The 20633-nt window shown below is 41.4% G+C and overlaps 2 protein-coding genes across 3 annotated transcripts; both read right to left on the bottom strand.

Annotated features, from left to right (window-relative positions):
• Positions 1–5915: 5915 nt before the first annotated feature.
• Positions 5916–11043, bottom strand: LOC137272315 (BTB/POZ domain-containing protein 6-like). 2 transcript variants are annotated; one of them, XM_067804681.1, is made up of 3 exons: positions 10925–11043; positions 9187–9464; positions 5916–7740 (listed from the first exon to the last, which is right to left on the bottom strand). In XM_067804681.1, the coding sequence occupies exons 2-3, from the start codon at positions 9453–9455 to the stop codon at positions 6693–6695; spliced, it is 1317 nt and encodes a 438-aa protein (XP_067660782.1). In that variant the 5' UTR covers positions 9456–9464; positions 10925–11043; the 3' UTR covers positions 5916–6692. The 2 variants fall into 2 exon arrangements, with proteins under 2 accessions (XP_067660782.1, XP_067660783.1); XM_067804682.1 differs by having other exon boundaries at positions 5924–7740; positions 10698–10933.
• A 4412-nt stretch (positions 11044–15455) lies between these two features.
• Positions 15456–20048, bottom strand: LOC137272316 (BTB/POZ domain-containing protein 3-like). Its single transcript, XM_067804683.1, has 3 exons — positions 19997–20048; positions 17849–18128; positions 15456–17381 (listed from the first exon to the last, which is right to left on the bottom strand). The coding sequence occupies exons 2-3, from the start codon at positions 18118–18120 to the stop codon at positions 16346–16348; spliced, it is 1308 nt and encodes a 435-aa protein (XP_067660784.1). The 5' UTR covers positions 18121–18128; positions 19997–20048; the 3' UTR covers positions 15456–16345.
• Between the last annotated feature and the right edge of the window lie 585 nt (positions 20049–20633).

Here is a 20633-nt window from a genome sequence, read left to right on the forward strand (position 1 = left end):
ACGTGGGGAATCGAACACGGATCTTCGGCGGGACATGGGGAGGCTTTATCCACAAGGCTACTCCAGCGCTCCTATTTATACCCGTGATCTTTACGCCGCACTCAGCAATATTCCAGCTATACGTATATGAACCCGCATTCTCTTCCCACAGAGGTTACTCCTGTCATACGTAGGAAGATATGACAGGAGTAACCTCTGTGGGAAGAGAATGATGAACCCGTATCAGCTGGTGCTATACCGCAACACGTCCCTCTGACAGCACCGATGATAAACACATGCAAAGGTTAATCAGTTGTTTACCTGGCAAAGACGGTAACATATATATACCACTAGTCACAAAAAGGGAGTTGTATTAGAGTAGTCACAGGAAACGCCTCAGCATGTGAGCGAATAATGTTTTACACCGCCATTTGCAAAGTAGATGTACCAGAAATACCACTTCGGGGGATACAAGAAGTTTGGCTAAACACACTGTAATCATTTGGGGAATCTGACTCCTCGGCATGACGAATAAACGCTTCAATCACTACTCTACATGACTGCTCTCAAAGTGATTGCCATAATTTGTTCTGAAAGCCGAGACCCTGTATCTCGTAATCTTGATAAACTTTAAAATTTTGGAAAGATCTGGGAGAACAAAGGGTGCTGTAGATTAGCTCTGGTATAATGAATCTGCTGTCATTGGGTCAAAATATAAAGAAACCAAAAGAATAGTTTATATGTTGCCTTTATTGGTTTTCGGAAAGTTTTTGATTTGATAGATAGATATAAATTATCATCCATATAACACAACAAGGGTATAAATTACTATATATTTTATATAATAAGGGCATTTGTGGTAAATTAAATAATGTTCTCAGTGATATTTAATCTAGGGTTAAAACTTGTGATAAACCTATTAATAGCAGATATATTTTTATACATCGTGTTGTGTTAGTCATACGGAAGAATATTGGGGCCACAGTGAAAACTTTTTTTGGTGTTACGTAGGACGTAATATCACCTACGTAGGACATGCTATCTGCTACGTAGTACTTAATATATCCTTTTAAAGGTTCGGATTATGAAGCGTGGTTATTAAATTGAGAGATGTTTGCTTATGGAGGAGGTTAGATAGTAGAAATGCACGTGAATGCATATTTATGACACTAACGCAGTGTTACTACACAGTTTTAGTGTGTGTGTGTGTGTGTGTGTGTGTGTGTGTGTGTGTGTGTGTGTGTGTGTGTGTGTGTTACGATTGGGTGGCGTGGACCTTGATCTAATTGCAGTTATGGATATTCTCTCTCTCACACACAGATACACACACGCAAATGCGCACACACGCAGAGGAGGGGGAAAGGTTTCTGATATGAAATTCTCGTTATGACACGTCTGTGGTGCCACGTCCTCCGAAAGTTTTGCTTGTCTTCATATGAGGCTAGGTTGGATCAGATATAACGCTCGTTTTCGGTTTGTTTTTTCGTAATTGTTGACAAGTTGACTTGACTCGGGTGGAAAGGTGTTGAATGCGGCGTAAAACAATGCGGAATTGCAAAAGATTGTCATTATAGCTGTTTGTATAAGTATAAAGGATATAAGTACGCATAGATTGCCACCGATAGACACGTCTGTGCACGCAGATTATGACTAATATGCAACGACCTCTGAAATATCCAGCGCATAATAGAAAAATGTAACGAAGTGCAACATGTAACAGTGAACTAATTGCAACGGGTAACAATAGGGCAAACTGAAGGCGTGGCAGTAAAGTACAGCAGTCGGTCCAACATATGAAAGTAATATGCAACACGTATACTATCCATCAAAAGTCTACACGCACTTGAAACACCCACTATATGTTATATATGTATACATGGTTACAGCGAAGGTGAATCTCTCCACCAACTTGGGGGAAACCTTACGCAGATTAATTGCACGAGGATGATTCATCAAACTGCTGAATAGCATGTGCAAACATCTTGCGTGTGAACTGCTGCCTTTATCTGTAACGTTTAATAAACCGAGTTTAATCATTTGTTGAACGCATGGCAATAATCTTGTCAACGTTAAGAATTTGTTTTATTATACATCAGTTCATATGTAAACAGTACCTTTAAACAGTATGGAATAATTTGCAAAATCTAGTTTAGAACAGCTAATTTAAGTATGCGGCTACATTTACACTAGTGAGCCTTAACGGTTGATGGGTAGCATACTTGAACAAAAGAATCTAATGGTGAAGGAAACAGTGGACTCTTAGAGTAAAAGAAACACATAATAGTAGACTATAATGGTAAATATAACACATAACTGTAGACTCTAAACATACATGAAACACATGGCTATAAACTCTAAAAAAAGTGAGCGAAACAATCAAAAAGGAAATGGTTTCCGTGTCTGGGGGAACTAAGTTGACCATTTCAGATTAATGTATATCAACATATATCGAGCATTCCCAACAGGAGATACTAAGTCCTACGTAGGAGATAGTAAGTCCTACCTAGGAGATAGTAAGTCCTACCTAGGAGATAGTAAGTCCTACGTAGGAGATACTAAGTCCTACGTAGGAGATACTAAGTCCTACGTAGGAGATACTAAGTCCTACGTAGGAGATACTAAGTATACTAACTCCTACGTAGGAGATAATATAGCATCTTCAACCGAGGACAGAGTGTCTCCTACATAGGATATACTTCGCAGGAGATAATGATATTTTTTCACCGTGGCCCTAATACGCTTCCGTATAGCCAGGATTGCATTTTGTTTATTTCATGTATTAGTGAATTAACATCAGAAGTTGCGCAGAGTGGTTTAATGAGTATATTTCTTCATGACCAGTTAGAGGAAATTTTACTAATGTTGTTTGCAGATGATCTTGGTTTGACTGGTGACACAGTTATGGGTCTACAAAAGAAATTGGCAAATTACCTTTTAAACATGAGTCATCAGAAGATGACACATCCCCCCGCCCCCACATATTGCAAGGACAGATCATCTGATGGCTTTTTAGATTAAGTTTGAATCGTTTCCGTGGAAATCATAAAAAATATAAATGCCATATATCTGTAAACAGCGAAAGGCACCACTTCAAGATCCGTCTCATATATCTGCCAAGACCTGTTGAAAGAAATCAAATGGTTTTCGAGTTGAGCTCCGGAAACGAAGTCCACCCCTCCTTTTTGAGACTAAATCCGATTTTATTTCCATGGAAACCAAGATAAAACACAAATGCCAAAAAGTTATAAATAGCAAAAGGCACCACTTTGGGGTCTAGCTCACATATATTCCACGTTTTGGAGAAAGATATTAAGACGTTTTCATATTGTGCTCCGGAAACATCATCGGCCCATCAGTCCCTTTTGAGGCTAAGTACGAATCTTTCCCATGGAAAGCAAGAACAATCAAAATGACAAAAATCCGTAAATAGCAAAAGGCACCACTTCAAAATCTGTCATGATCTACTGAAAGATATCAAGAAGATTTCGAGTTGTGCCCCGAATACGAAGCCTTCCTTTTGAGACTCAGAAAATGATTTGGAAACCCAAGAAATGATAAATCACCTAAATCTGCAAAATAACAAAAGGCAGCACTTTAGGGTCTGCCTCACATATCTGTCAAGTTTTGCTGAAAGTGTTTGAGTTCTGCTCCGGAAACGAGGTCCATCCTTCCATTTTGAGACTAAGAATCGTTTCCATGGAAACCCAGAAAACAATAAATCCAAAAAATCTGTAAATAGCAAAAGGCACCACTTTGGAGTCTGCGACACATATCTACCAAGTTAGATATTAAGAAGTCCGAAACGTATCCATGGAAACCGAAAAAATAATAAATCACAAATACCTGTAAACAGTAAAAGGCACCACTTTAGCCTCTGACTGATATAACTACGGTTTCTAGAGTTATGTTCCGGAAACGAAGCCCACCCCGCTATTACACTAAAACCGTGGCAAACCGTTCCAAGGAAAAACAACAACGGAAATAAATAAATAAATAAATAAATAAATAAATAAATAAATAAATAAATAAATAAATAAATAAATAAATAAATAAATAAATAAATAAATAAATAAAGACAAAATGAACTAAAAATGCCAAAAATCAGTAAGTAGCAAAAGCACAAAAACAGGTTCAGTTTATTATATCTACCAATTTTGGTCTAAGAATATTGAAATAAAATGATTACGGACAGACAGAAAGACGAGGCGTCGACTATATTGGGGATAAGAAAAAACACTACTGCTGCAAATGGGGATTGGACAAGAAATTACAATGTAATGTAATTTTAAGGTGTGTGGAAGGATGGTTCTATTCTGTAGTTGAACTAAATGGGTTACATAGAATAAGCATCTTGGACATGTATTTTCGTCCAGATTAGTTTGATCAAAGCATGTGAAACCAATGCTGTTCAAAAAAAGAAAAGCAGGCTTTCCAGTTCATAGGCAACAGAAATCGTTCACAACGCCACCTTTATATGTTGTCCAAAGTATTTTCTACTCAAAATAATACCCATCGTATTATACTTTAAGGTCCTCGTTAATACGATACAGTCACTTTTCCAAGAGGTGTCTTTGTGTTTCTCGACATACATCTAGTAAAACCATTTTAGAAGATGCAGGTAGAAGTTATTTTGTCTACATTACTGCAGTCTTTTTATCAGCTATTGGTGTTGATCACCTCGTATGGACAGGTCGAGGTATCCTTAGGACTGCTATGAAACAGTTCGATAAACAAGGTAAACCTTCTTGGGTTTCACATATTCGTAAGTTACCATTTGAAACTGGTTTTGTTTATGTTAGGAATATCCAGGAGTGTGGTACTGTAAAGATATTCCTGTCTATATTTACACACAGTTGTAGAGATATTGAGTATAAAAATTTGCATTCCAAGATTTCAACGTCATCCTTTTGGAATAATTATGCTAATGTTATAACTCTTTTGGGAGTTGAGATCTATTAGAACTATTCCGGTCAAAAGATCTCTTGAGATTATAATTTAAATTTCTTTGTGCATCGCATATACCAAACGTTCAGTTAACTGTGTTGTAAACTTTTGAAAGACCATAACCAACTGTTATGCTTGAAGTGTGACTTAGGATTGATCTGTTGAAGATGACTTCCATTTCCACCACTGGCGACGACGACCACTGGTGAGCAGTACCTGCTGCAGCCAATATTTGTGTGGATAACACTGTCCACTGTCAAACAGTTCTCAAACAAATGACAGTTGTCACTGCATAAACAACCAATGGCGGACACATCTATTACTGGTGTAGACACCTGCCAGTACCCTTCTCATACCGACAACCAAGCAAATAATTCTCACAGAATCCTCTGCCATTCTTTGTAGAGTGGCTGGGTCAATTCCTGCAGAATTGTACAGGAGGGTCTTTGGCTCTAACTTGGCGTCCAAGATATTCTCAAGATGTTCGATGAAGTTACATGGGGTAATCTTTTGATGGCCTTCTGCAAATGGGCTATGACAGCTCGACAACAGCGAGGTCTAGTGTTGAACAAAGAGGCGGCTATGCTCATGTAGCACGACGGCGATAGTCTGAACGACTTCCTGAACATAATCTTGATCAGCTAGAGTCCCCGTTACGGCAAATGACAAATACCAATCACTGTGCCACCAGCAAAGGGATCAGCTGGATGCATCGTCTCCTGGAGATACAAATGCCTACGTACGGAGCCATAGTCATAACAGACGTACCTGTCTGTGCTTATCTGATCGGGTGACGTTCCCTCAGACAAGCAACCCACAGCCTTCTTCTGGGCCCCGTCCCTCAAAGCCATCGTAGCCCTGAGATGATCTTAACTCCCACACTTTAACATGGACTTACGACTGTCGTTGCGCTACGATCGCTTTAAGTGACAGGGCCCTGATGGTATATGGGTCTTGGAATTGGGCTTGAGAGACGAACAAGGACTCGGTCGTCACTATCAGTGACCATCCAGGTCTTCCCAGGGCGATCTTTATTGGTCATCCATCATGATGCATCATCCATTACAACTACTTGCCATCCTATATTTTCTGAAAATCTACGTCATGTCACGCCAAGAAAAGTTGATTTTCAGTATGGTCGTCTTTTAAGTCAGTTGAAAAAATAAATCCATAAACTGCGTTTATGAAATTTATTGCCAAGTGTACTTGGTATTTTCTCTGAATGGGTCGATCATCAACCTTTCCAGTTAGTTGGTACCTGCTCCACAATCTATCTGCTAATCACACTGAAAGTGTTGGGCAATGCGCTCTGAGCTCTGCATGTTGCATCGCTCGATCATAAACAATTTATAAAATCTGCTAAGTCACGAATGTATGATAATGAGAATCATTAAGATTGACACTATATTTCGGGGATATCAATCGAATTTCCTTGAAGAAGTCAAAATCAGTAACAACACCCTAAATTATTTTGTGCTAATGTTGAGAAGCAGCTCAGATACATGATGTGTTTTGATGTTACGTTCTCCCGACACACACGTTCTTGCATAAGGCATTGATAAACACATCTTCTAATAGTAGATAAAAGCAATAAATATTTCACGATCTTCTTCAGCTTCAGGAGTATATTTTGTACATGAAATTGACAGCGTTTAAACACGTTCTTTCAAGCAGTGTTTAACGCCAGTAGATGTAAAAAAAGGGTTCCGGCTTCGAAACAATCAAAGAACGTTTCTGACATAAGATTCAGTGACACAAAATACGATCTATTAAGCATGACTGAATATTAAGCCAGGTATCTGCCCGCTTCTCACTGATGTTCGTGTGGTACACATTCGAGAGTCCCTGAAGGTGAACTGTACTCCATCCATCGTTACTATTTCCTGTCCTCCTTCACCACTTGCAGTGGGTCCTCCATCCATGTCCACACACAGAGTATAGGTCATCCCAGCGGTCAGGGACACACGCTGGTGGAACAACACGTCATTCCCCTCACAACGACTCTTCAGTTTCATCATTGTTTTCAGTATCGTTGCTCCACTCAAAACATTCCCAAAGCCGTACACCTTGATCTTCACCATGTACACTGTACCAAAGGGTCCGCCGTACAGTTGACATCCCTCTAGATAGATGTCCTGAGATGGCTCAAACGAGATGGAGTGTGTTCCTGGTTTGGAACTCTCAAAACATGATATATTTTGAAACCTTTTAACATATCGTAACGTTGTAGAAGTGTTTGCCGAGACAGGCGTCCTAAGTGAATGGGTAAAAGGAGTAATATCAACACTGGGGTTTATATTTCTGTCCACGATGCGTATTCTCTCACTGTCTGTCAGCATTCGGGAAGGACCAACAACGTTCACAAGAAATTCCAGGGACAGGCTGGTAAACCGGATCTCATATCGCATCTCCCCAAGGAGTCTCCGTCTGTTCTCAGGCGTGTCACTCACTCCTTCCTTCCGACACCGTTCGTGTGTCCAGGACAGCACTGCTTCAAATACATCTTCCTCTTTGGCTCTCACTAGATCTGATTTTAGGAACTTCTTGAGACAGTCTTGGCAAAGATGGACAAAACCTGGAGACGCGGTGACTTTCTCCCCGCCTTGTGTCAGGACGTCTAGAGCCTTCTGTTCCAACTCCTGCTCCCCGTAACCATGACACTCCTCAAGGATCTGACAGACGTTGTCCTCGGACAGAGACGCCATGAGGAACTTCACACACAGATCGTACAGCGCATCTACGTTATATTTCCTAGCGGTGTACATCAAACCCATCACTGTGTCAGTGTTGATGGTAGTCTTCTCTGTGTACACATACCTACAATAACAAAAAAAAAAAAAACATGTAATGAGTACCGGTTTCTGGTGGATGACTGACACACTGGTAAACATTACCACGCCAAACAGAGTCAGAACAGAACCGAATCGTGACAGAATTGGCGAATTCAGGTTTGAATGTTTTATAGGTAAGTTTATCTTCTGTATATCTAGCCGACAGAAAAGAAAACAAAACAAGGCATTACGACTAGGTGTTAATGTAGTAACTGTTTTAATATGAGTAAAAAAGTCTGTTATAAAGGTAGGTTTATATAGGTATCTAGCTTAGGTTCATACCTTATTTAGGTAAGTTTATATTTTGGATATCCAGACGACACAGACAAAAGAAGGCATTACAACCAGGTAACTTGCTATATGACACGTGATTTTAGTATCAGCAAAGGAGGGACACACGAATAATTGAGCTGCATACCTAATAGTATGTAATCAGGATTACAAGAGAGTTAATTTAAAATTTACTAATATTAGGTCAAAAGCGGATTCACTGACCGGTTTGGACGAATCACACCACGTCAGCTATATTTTGGGATTGGGAATTATCTATGACAATGAATGAATTTTCCCGTACATCAATTCGTAATCACAAAGTTTCTGCGACAGTTTCATGAAAATTGATACGTACGGTTCTTTTTGCCTGATAGAACAGCATCATTCTCTTCCCACAGAGGTTACTCCTGTCATATCTTCCTACATAACCTCTATTCTAATACGGCCATATTTCCCGGTCATCGAGAAATCCCCTTGCGCAAAAAATCGCAACAGGAATTATCTCCCTTGTTACTATCCAATCAGAACGCGCGTTAAATAGACCTGGCCCCAATGCGGTGGCCCCCATGGAGTTGGTTCATGTACGTGCGAAGGAAAGATTCGGTATTTCATGTTAAACTGAAAATCAGAAAGTGGCAATAGGGAGTGCAGGGATCAATCGCCATGACGTGTTTGTAGAAACAAAAACTGGTAGTGGCAAGTTTTCCCGATGCATTCGGAAATTACTGAGATCTTGCGAATGGTCACTCTTGAAACAACGTCTCTGATTGCACAACTAAATCTGAACGCCTCCAATCGCGAGTCTTGAACACTCGCACCATGAAAGGGCCGTATTAGAACAGAGGTTACGTAGGAAGATATGACAGGAGTAACCTCTGTGGGAAGAGAATGGAACAGCCCATGTTTCATGATGAAAGAGGATAACCCCTCACTGGAACACTTTATATTACTTTTACAGGGTTTTTTTATGTAATCAAACGATTACTTACCAAAGACTCTGACATATCGCAAAGTTTCCGTCGCAAAAATCACAAAGACTCCACTCTCACTGTAACCAAGTTTCCTGTCAGTGATTCTGTGCCATAAGGTTTAATTTTTAAACGATAAATTGTTGAGTAAAATTGTTGGGCAGTTCATGCAAAAACAACTAGGTGTTTACCTCAAAAACTCTTTGAAGATGTCTGGTTCTATGTCAGGGATAGTTATCTCCCCCTTCTCCGCAAGAGGGCCACAGAACATGGCGTGGAAGACACAACTACGGCTGACAAGAACATAGCGGTGAGCTCGGACCATCTGTTCCTCTGACCCCACCCGAAAGGTGACGTCACTGAAGTCTTGTGTGTCGAGCATGCGTAGATTACATTCAGTGATGGACTTTCCTGACTGCCAGTTGTCCACATATCCAGATTCTCGGCTGTCACTTGACATACTGTTTATCTGAGAACGATAGAGGCAATGGGTCATGCAATGGTTGCATATTTGAGGTATAAATTACACGCCAAATTTTTACAGTATGTAAGGAATAAGTCATCCTGGAGATATCGAGAATGGGAGAGATCGACTTTAGTTTTACGCCCGCATGTCGCCTCATACGACAACCAAAGTCGACTTTTATGGCAAGCATGGGTTGCTGAAGACCTGTTCTACCCCGGATCTTCACTGGTCAAGAGTACGTAGGGCCTACAAGAAATATTGAAACTTTACTTTACATATACGTAATGTGAAAAGAGATCAGTTTATTGATACATCTTGCGATATATTGGCGGCACAGATGTTTGACAGTGAACGACTCTATTTGTGCATGTAAATCATATTTTCTGTTCTGGTTCTAATTTCAGTATTAGTTTCCAGTCATGGATTTCATTTGGTATATAATTAATTAATTTATAGTACTACGGTATGCCGTTTTGTCACTGAATAACGAAGGAAAACATTTGTTGTGAATGACAGTATGTGCAGTTTTTAATTATAGCCACTTTAAAACAAGTTACTTGTTAGAATTCTGGTCAAACATTTTATGGTACTGCGCTGTTGCGTACATTTCGCCATCCCTGTGGAGCGGTGAGGTAGCCAAACGGTTAAAGCCTCTGTTCGTCAGACCCGGGTTCGATTCTCCACGTGGGTACAGTTTGAGAAGCTTATTTCCGGTGTCCACTGCCATGATGTGGCTAGAAAATTGCTAAAAGCGGCGTAAAACCACCCTCATTCACTCACTGTAAATATGTAAGGTGCGCGTCTCATTAGGTTGCATGGTTCCCCTGCAACGGACCTAGCTGATATCAGATCAAGGAACATCATCATGGTTCCCGGGCCTCTCATTAATATCTAGAGGCCCTCGATATTAATGAGAGGCCCGTGAACCAGGATGAGGGAACACATACACCGCGTGGATTTTTCGATGTAAGATCATATATCACTTCGCATGCATGTACACCACGAGTTCCAACACGATGTGCTCATTTTGATACAGCAGCGCGTTTTTCTCTTTGGTCATGTGGACAAGGCGGCCGGCATAGTCCATGGTTCGAATTCGCGCACTGAAGTCAGACATTTTATGGTCGCTTCTCTGATACAAGCCCCACGTGCCATATTGCACAGGGACACAACTCTGTCGAGACTCTCGAGCTCAACTAAACTATATCAACAAGCGCCCCTCTTTCCACAACACACCTGCCACTTCTGAATGTGTTCAGTGCAATATATTACATTGCGTGTCTCCTCGTCTCACGAAATGGTACAGAACATACCACAATGTTTCAGTTTGTCATGAGGCGGGCCGTATTGCACGCGTGCCACGTGAAACATGAACATCTGAAAACGTGACCCTTCACGGGTAATCAACGCCCAGCAGACTGCCAGACAACACACTTAACTTACACCAACAGTAAAGAACCTACCTTGGTGTTACGCAACCAGTCAGTACGAATGTTTACAGTTGCTGACCCGAGTCTCGTTATGAAACGACTTCCGCTGTGCGATAATGATATTTTACGTACCCTTTTTCAGTTTCCATGACAAGGGAGATAACCTCGAAAGTGTCGCGGCTGAGACAGATCCTAAATAGGGGAGACAGGAGTAGAGACAGGAGACATCCTACCGTCAGGATAAGACCCATTAAGTCTTTCACAAAGTTGTAATACTTCCAGTCTAAGTAACGTTAGGCTCAGTATTATTCTTTATGCTTCTTATACTGAGTCTAACCACAGAAAGAGAGAAATAGGCCCAACAAACCCTAGTAGAAGGTCGCGTCAGTTAATCTTTTCCACTGGCCAGTCAGAACACAGCTTACAAAAGTGATCTGGCGCAGACTTGGTTGACACATTCCATCATATTCCACTTGCGTAGAACGATGCTCAGTATGCTGATCACTGGAATGTCTGGTCCAGACTCGATATTATTTACAGACCGCTACCGTATTGCTGGAATATTGCTGAGTGCGGTATTTTACATTTCTGACTGTTCCAATACACACATACTGTTTAGTTAGTCACAAAAACGATTAAAAGGGGAAAACACACTACAAAAGAGACAAATCTCTGGTGTTCATTCATCCATTCAATCAGTCAATCATTAAGCGATCCGGTACAAAACAGTGTAGAATATATTTTCTTACCTTCATGTAAAATATATTATGACCAGAAAGTATTGAGAATTTAAAAATTGTAATTTTTTTCCACTCATTACTCAAGTATTAAATGTGAATATTAGCAGAACATAACTACAGATTCAAAGACAGGTGAACAGTCAGTATTTTGTCAAGTCACCATGGGCAGCAGTGCAGGCTTCAATGCGGAGGGGCATGCTACTGATCAAAGAAGTAAGAAAGTTGTGGTCCTTGCTATCTCTATATCGGACCACCTCTTCTTTCATTTCAGCTATATTTGTCAGATTTTTCCTATTGACACGTTCTTCCATAAGCCCCCAAACATTTTCTATTGGATTTAGGTCAAGGCTATATCTTGGCCAATCTAATAATGTCATATTTTTTTCCCAGAAACCAGGCCTGTAAGTGCTTTGAACGATGTTTCGGGTCGTTGTCTTGCTGGAAAATCCAAAATTTTCCATAGAACACGTGAACAGATGGAAGTAAATGTCCCTCTAGAATATGTGTGTATCGTTCACTGTTCATATTCCCTTCAAATACACAGAGGGGCGTTGCCCCTAACACAGTTATGCCACGCCACACGTTAAATATCGGACTGCACTTTGGGCGCTGATACAAAGGTTTTTCAGTTTGTTCCAGTGTGTTAGGAAACAGCTACACAGAACTTTCATCTGAGAAAATCACATTGTCTGATGCTATAAGCACCAGTTCAACCTTCGCTCCTTTTGTTCAGGTTTCATGATTGGCGATGGAATTTCTCGACTTTTCTGCCACCCCACTGCATGCATATCAGTTCTGATTGTCCCCTTACAGACAGCCACAGTTCCTCTATCATTCATATCCAGTCTGCTTTACGTTTTCTAAACTCCTTTGGTTTTAGAAACACGAATACCAAGTCGCCTCCTGTCACCGCCAGTCCATTTTCCTGGCCTATGAGCGCCTCCCTGTTGCTCAGTGCCATATCCATTTCCAATAAATTTTTTCAAAACACAATAAACAGTGGACAAAGGGATGCCTGTTCTACTTGAAATCGCTTTAGTTGTTCTGATGTCCTTGTTTTAATACTCAAAACTCAGCTTCCTGTTCTGTAAATATCCATACTGAGGATATTGTGGAACCCATGTGGGGAATCGAATCCGGGTCTTAGGTTTCATGAGCGAACGTTCTTACCATCAGGCTACCCCAATTCCCAACCCTCTCCTCCCCCACGGTAACGTCCCATATTTGTCTGCTGCGCACTGGACCATGCAGGTGTTATCTCACTGCCAAAATTGGGACAGCTGGTGTGACCAGTTAAGATCAGTTAGGTCTCGTCAATAAGGCGGTAACTAATTTGCTGCTGGGACAGTTAGGACTATTTAGGTACTGAGGATGTTTGTAAAATGAAACAGGATAGAAAAAAGGAGGATTTCAGAAATATGCTCTATTCAGTCATCACCAGACATGATGTGCGCAGATTGTTCCCGATGTTCACTGGACTTTCCTTCCTTCTTGTTGCCCAGGTTCCAGAAGGATATGGAGTTGCTGTTTGTACACCTTCCCTGCCCTAGTGTCACAACCTCAAAAACTACTTCCTGGATATGTGGATTAAGGGACAATTTCCCGCAACATCTGGAATTACATGTACTTCTGACGTGAGACTCCCAGATCAAATAACAATTGTGGGGGTTACAACAGCCGATTGTCCAGAAGAGCAGTGAAGATTCACTTGAACATTTTTTTAGTTGATCAATCGCCCTAAGTCTGAACACTCTAACAAAGAAGTCCATGTGATGCAGCCTGAGTCCGGGCACAAACCAAGCAAGCGTCGACGAGTGGAAACCTCTGGCAGACCTTTTAATCTTGGATTTGAGTTCATGATGACTGCGTGTGGCAGTGTGCAGTGTGCAGTGAAGTTATAAAACACAGGGAATACTTTGCAAATGCATTGTGAATAAAACAATCACTTGTGGCAGAGTGCTGGCTGGTGGAACATTAGGTATACTTTGCAAATGCATGGTGAATAAAATCGTCACCAGTAAATGTTTTTTTCATTATTCTATTACCTTCTTCACTCTTCATAGGAGTTGATCAAATCAATTTAAGGCTCATTAACCATGCGTCAAAGAGCTAATTGTTAGGTGACAATCATATACTGCCCAAACTGGGACACCTGTTGTAGCTCGTTGACCAGGTGTGAAAACTGACTTCCAAGAGTGGGACTGCCAGAAGTGGGAATAAACAATCCTCCACCCACACTCCACACTCAGTCCCCACCCAAAGGCAGGATAACTCCGATACAACCCATAACTTGATTCTATAACAGCTGTGTCCTTTTTACCTAATCGCTGTATGTTTGTTCAGCAAAAGTGTAAAAACATACTTCTACTTGCATTTCCAACACGCATCTCTTGTTTACCAAGACAGTAGGAACTTTTGATCATGATGATCTCTTCTCTGATCTGAATGAATGAATGAATGAATGAATGATCCGGTTACAACCCACGTTAGTCAAGCCATGAAGGTACGGGTTACAATTGTTCTTCGTCAGCCCGTGAAGGTACAGGTTACAATTGCTCTTCAGCAAAACATGATTGTTTCACCGTGAAGATTCGGGTTACAGTTAGTTATCAGCAGTCCTCCGTGTGGTTTAATGTTCATGATGTCAATCCCAGACAAACGCACACAAATCATTTTCATCTGAAGCAGTTTCACAAGACACATCCAATCTAACATTGTAGCAAGATCAATAAGTCATTACCCATTTTGTACGTAAATTTTGTATTTCAGATTTCGCCACCTTGTGAACTAGTCTCGTCTTATCAAAGTAGCATCGGCCATGATCGCTCTTTGTTTCCTAATAAGCTTGTGTCCAATATTTATATAAAGAATATGGAGACCAGGCTTTGAATTCATGACCAAACCGCTCTTGGGATCACGTTCCTATGACAACACCCCAAAAAGCATATCGCCATCTACCACACACTGTTATTTCCAGAGTAGATAAAAAAAAGTTGTGCTGTGCTTTTTGGACGGGGAGTTATTGAGCCGGCAATTGATCTTGTTGACAGGACGATTATTCTCTGATAAAGCCCGACGAGATATCATCCAGTAATGTCGACACTACATCCTTTACGTGGGTGTCCGGCATCCAAATGTCGAGTTACGACAAACAGAGCCTTTTATAACCAGAGTGAAGCTCTTATATTTACAGCAGAGCTCTTGGGTAAAAATCCCACCAGAGAATCTACAAAATCAAGTTTTGGTATAACACAATCACGAATCAAAAATGGTCGAAGGAGACGATGCATTTTCACAACGCACTCTGGAGTTTAACGTTCGGGCAACTACCGTGACGTTGCTCCTCCAGGAACCTGCAGCTCACGTGGTGTCTTCACAACGCTTTGCCCAGTATTTGAATGACCTGGCTGACAATGAAAGAGACTATGTCGATATTCCAGGCAGTACGAACCAGTATCAGCCCATTGCAGATGAATATCCTATAGTGAGAAATGGACACATTGTATCCATGACTTATCACTATGCAATGGCCATGTGTGACCTGTGTGATAGACTGTGGCATGTTGACAGGTACAAGTCAGTCTATATGGATATAGGGAAGTGGTTCGATAAAGGGCTTTGCTTCCACCCTCAGGATTTATCTTAATATATTATGTAGTCGAAAGGAGTAACGTTGTCATGATGTGTCAGGAAACAAACACCCAAATGTGCAACTGTGTGCGTGTGGGTTCTACTTGCAGGGCAGGACATGTTTTCTTTCTTCTCGAACACCTGATGTCATTGGTAATGGAGTGAACCATCCAATTCACAGATAAGAAAGCGAGTTTTTATGCTTGTGAACGTCTTTATTTATGTGGAACACAACGTTATGAAGTATATGCTTACTCCTTTATCAGGCTTGCTATTCCCGAAACATTCTTAGTCCTACAATATTCCTGAGCCCATTCTTAGAACACTGGCTACGATCGAAGTTATGAATTCTTAGGACTACAGACATTGCGAGAATACGAGCCTAGGTGAATATCGATATTCTGCGACATGTTGTGTTTCTCGTAATAAAGAGGTTGCCATCCATAAGAACTCACCTCCTCAAAACCTCACCTCTAAATGCCATACGAAATTTCGTATAGACGCGGAATGGTTTTTATCACATGTATCACCCATGGGACATGACGTAAGTCACTAGATTGTCTGGTCCAGAATATATTATTGATTGGCCCCTGCCACTTAGCTGCAGTATTGCTGAGTGCGACGTTTTACAACAAATACAAAGCAAAGCACAGAATAACGCATGTATGACAGAGCATTTATACCACTACACTTTACCGTTTGGTCAACTGATGGACTACTGGACCGAGTGTACCACAAGTTCGATCAGCTGATGGACTACCGGACCGCGTGTACCACAAGTTTGTCAAAAGACGAAACTTCCAGAAGCTGCACCCTTACTCTCTACCATACATTGTACGCCAAGTATCTACGTGTATGTTTTGTAGAGATAATTATGTAATTGAAAACTAAACAGAAGCAATGACAATCAGAGTTATTTCATAAAACTACCACAAAATCTTTTTTAAAAATATTCCATGTCCACAACTAGATTTTCAATTTCATATGACATCTTTTTTCATTAAATGTCATTATACGTACATTTCTGTTCATCTGGTTCTATGATAGCAGTTATAACATGGAGGATATCTGAATTTCATACAGTTTACTTAAAAATTAGAGCAGGAAGCTGGCCGCCATTTTTAGAAGTTCCGGCAGTACTCTTTTCAGAATCTGAGAAGGTGAAGGTCACTTCATCAACTGTAACTGACAACTTTCCCCCGGAGCCCCAGAAACTGTAAGTCCCGTTCATGTCCAAGCAGAGGGTGTAGACAGACCCTGGTAACAACGGCACAGATGCAGGAAACAGAATGTCAGTTATCTTCCCACGACCTTGAAGCTTCTTCTTGGCCTTCTGTAATGGCTCGGCTACCAGCTTTTTCTTCTGGTTATACAGCCGGACACTGAGAGTGTAGATCTTATCATCATACGAGCCGTACAGCTGACACCCACGCAGATCAATGTTCTTACTAACAGTGAAGGAGATAGCATGTGTCCCAGGCGCGGTCTGGATGTAGTCATCGTACTGGTCCAGTCTGTGCACGTATCTGCAGTTGTTGCTCTCCTCAACTGTCTTCCTCTGCTCGTCTTTGAAAGGAAATATGTCAATGTTTGAGGTAACAATTTTTTCAACCATGCGAATTCTTTCAGTGTCTGTTAAAACCCCAGAAGGACCTACAACGTTCACTAGATACTCCAAGGGCATGCTAGTAAACCGGATCTCATACCTCATGTCTCCCAGGAGTTTACGCCTGTTCTCAGGAGAGTCAACCACTCCTTCTTTCTTGCATCTTGCTTTTGTCCATGACAGAGCCGCCTCGAATATGTCTCCTTCCTTTAACTTGAGCGTCTCTGACTTTAGGAAATTCCCCAGGCATTGGGAACAAAGATCCACAAATCCTGGAGACTTGGTGACTCTCTGTCCTCCTTCTACCAGGAGCTTCAGGGCCTTCTGCTCCTGGTCCAGTTCTCCATATACATGACACTGCTCCAGGATATCACAGGCATTGTCTTCTGACAGGGACGTCTCAAGGAAAGTTTGACACAGACTGAACAATTCATCCGAGTAATATTTGCGGGACGTGTACAGTAATCCAATAACAGTTTTACTGGTGATGTGAGCGACGTCTGTGTATAGATATCTACAAAGGAAATCGTAAAAACGTCACTAGGGCATTCAAAAATAGCAGTTTAATTATGTTATCGCATATGATGTTGATAATGATAACGAATTTATATAGCTCCTGTTTCAAAAAAGCATTTGCTCAAAGGTGCAGAAGAAGGTCAGAAAGAGGGATCAACACATTTATTTTTATCATGAGCCTATTCAGCTGATTTCTCTGATTGTGATTAGGAGGCTGTTCTAGAGCTGTGGGGAGTTGCAGGTGATAATGCTCTGTCACCCATAGTGACCCTGGTGGTTGGCATATCAAACGTTCAGGACTATGAGTAGTGACTAAGATTTCAAACTAATAATAAATCATACATCAGTTTCGTCTTTCAAAGATGAAACTTATCGTGTGTCCTTAAGCTACAAGTCTTTTGAGGCATCAATTTTGCAAAGTGGATTGACGAGACATAAGACAGAATGGGTTTTGGAATACCATACCTCAGGAACTCTCTGAAAACATTCGGAGCGATATCTGGGATGGTTATCTCCCCCTTCTCTGCCCCCAGGGAGCCACAGAACATCGCATGGAAAACACAGCATCTACTGACTAAAACGTAGCGGTGAGCTCCTACCACCTGTCTCTCTGACCCCACGAGGAAGGTGACATCACTGAAGTCGCCAGTGTTGAGCATGCGCAGATTGCACTCTGTGATTGTCTTGCCCGACTGCCAGTTATCCACCAACAACGACTTCTGTCTCTCGACCGACATATTCTAAACTGGAAGTAAAACGTTGTGAGTTGAACAGGTACAAAACTAACATGTTTGTTTTGTTATATTTACTACAGTACAAAATGTATAATTTATAATCATTACAATGCTGACTGAACTGTTCCATATCATAAATTTATGTTTATAAATCCCTGTATGATAATGATATAAAGAAAGGTATCTTCGAAAAATGGGTAATATCCTGGTGCACACATGGCACTGACACAAACACACGCAGTGGCGAGTCAATTCTTAACCTGAGAAACGTCACATTGGCTATTCTTTGTTTGTCTGGAACGTAATAACCATGAAACTATTTAATGCGACCTATATTCGCGCCAGTCGGTACTAGAAATCATACCAGACAGACACCCACAATAAATGATACCCTTCTGACGGGTAGGACCATAGCTCCAGGTAAGGGGTGAGTTCCGGGTAATGGCTAGCTGAGGGTGATGAGGGTGAGGTGTGGCGCACTCATTTAGTTTTGTGGACGTGAGGAGTTGGGAGGGGGCATCCCAGGGGGACAAGGAGCCACGTGTGTGTCAAGGCATCCGTCCACAACTAGGACAGCCGTAATTGATAGTTATGAACCAACAGTCAGATATGCACTCTCGATAAGCAAATCAAAAGTTTCATCCCATACAACACTGACTCAGAGTCACGCACTTGCTCACTGAGCTATTATCGAACTCAGAATCACTTTCTCGCTTGGGCGATGGGATAGCCTAGTGGCTAACGCCGAAGACCAGAGTTTGATTCCACCCATCCGTACCATGTGTGAAGCCTTTTTCAGGTGCCCACTGATATTGCTGGAAAGCGGCATAAAACCATACACAGTCACTTAGTATTCGGAGTGTGTATGGTTGATCCCAATGATCGTAGTTTCCAATCCCGTTCTTTTCGGGATTGTGTTTTTTATGAGAACCGCGAAATATGGCAGTACTAGAACAGAGGTTCATAGAAAGATATGACAAGTAACCTCTGTGGGAAGGGAATGCGTGAAATGGAATTCATTATCTCAATAACAAAAACCGGAAGTAAAGCTATCATGTTTCAATGAGAACATCCTGATCTTACCACAATACATGTACTTCGTGTTCCGTGTGGATTGTTTCGAAGATAACTCCATCGTTTAATTTGAAACAATTTAATGTGACTTTAACAGGCAACCGTCGATATGGATATATGTTACTACTAAACATTAGTAGTGGGCGAGTATTGACAGTCAGTAACATGCAGAAGTGTGTAATATTTAGATTGACCGAGTGAGTTTGGTTTTACGCCGTTTTTAGCAATATTCCTTCAATATCGCTAAGCGGGGGATACCAGAAATGGGCTTGACCCACTGTACCCATGTGGTGAATCGAACCCGGGAATTCGGTGTGACGAAACAACGGTACAACCACAAGGCTACCCCACTGCTCTACTAAAGATTAGTACCAAAAAAGTGGCTACATTTGGAAGTGTTCATTGTGTCATTTGCCCGACTACGTGGGACAACTTGGCGTGGGGATCGCCTCAGTTGAAGTCACCTGCATCACACTGCACCACAACCAGCATCACATTGTCTACAATTCAGCATCAAACTGACATGGCGTGATACAACGGAAATTCTGCCCAAAACGGCGTTAACAGCAAACTCTTTCATTCTTTCATACATACAGCGGTTCTGTTCACGCCTACATACAGTTACAGTGTGTGTTCCAGCCTCGGACTAACTAGGAAGTAATATTTCGCCTTTTGTTGTCCGTTTTTAATTGACTCTGCCCTCTATCATTATACATACTACACCCCGCTGTTTGCTTCTCCCTCCTGTTCAATATCTATCTGTGTACTATCTATGGTTGTCAGATACACATTGAAGAGTCCTTACCGTACTTATCACTGCTGACCTGATGGGCACTGCGAACGCAAATAAGTATTATGAGATCATCGCTTCCCGTGATATTATTTTGGAAGTGTTCCAGCTTTCGACAAATCATTTCCTGTTAATGAGTTGTGGTATTGGTGAGAGAAGGGCAGAGTGATATAGCTGCGGTATTTTTGAAAGAAGGACAGCGTAATATAGGTAGGGTGTTGTTCAGAGAAGGGTAGCGTCATGTGGCTGTGATATTGGTGAGAGAAGGTCAGAGTGATATAGCTGCGGTATTATTGAAAGAAGGGCAGCGTGATATAGGTGTGGTGTTGTTCAGAGAAGGGTAGCGTCATGTGGCTGTGATATTGGTGAGAGAAGGGCAGAGTGATATAGTTGTGGTACTGTTAAAAGGAGGGCACAGTGATATAGTTGTGGTATTGTTGGAAGAAGGGCAGAGTGATATAGGTGGGGTATTGTTGAGAGGAAGGACAGCTCAATATGGTCGTGGTATTGTTGAGAGAAGAGCCGAGTGAGATGACTGTGATATTGTTAACAGAAGGGCAGAATGACATAACTGTGACATTGTTAGCAGAAGGGCAGCGTGATATGGTTGTTGTATTGTTGGTCGAATTCGATTGCCCTCATAGGTAGAGTG

This window comes from Haliotis asinina, chromosome 2 (genome assembly GCF_037392515.1).
Source record: "Haliotis asinina isolate JCU_RB_2024 chromosome 2, JCU_Hal_asi_v2, whole genome shotgun sequence".
Classification (NCBI taxonomy): domain Eukaryota; kingdom Metazoa; phylum Mollusca; class Gastropoda; order Lepetellida; family Haliotidae; genus Haliotis; species Haliotis asinina.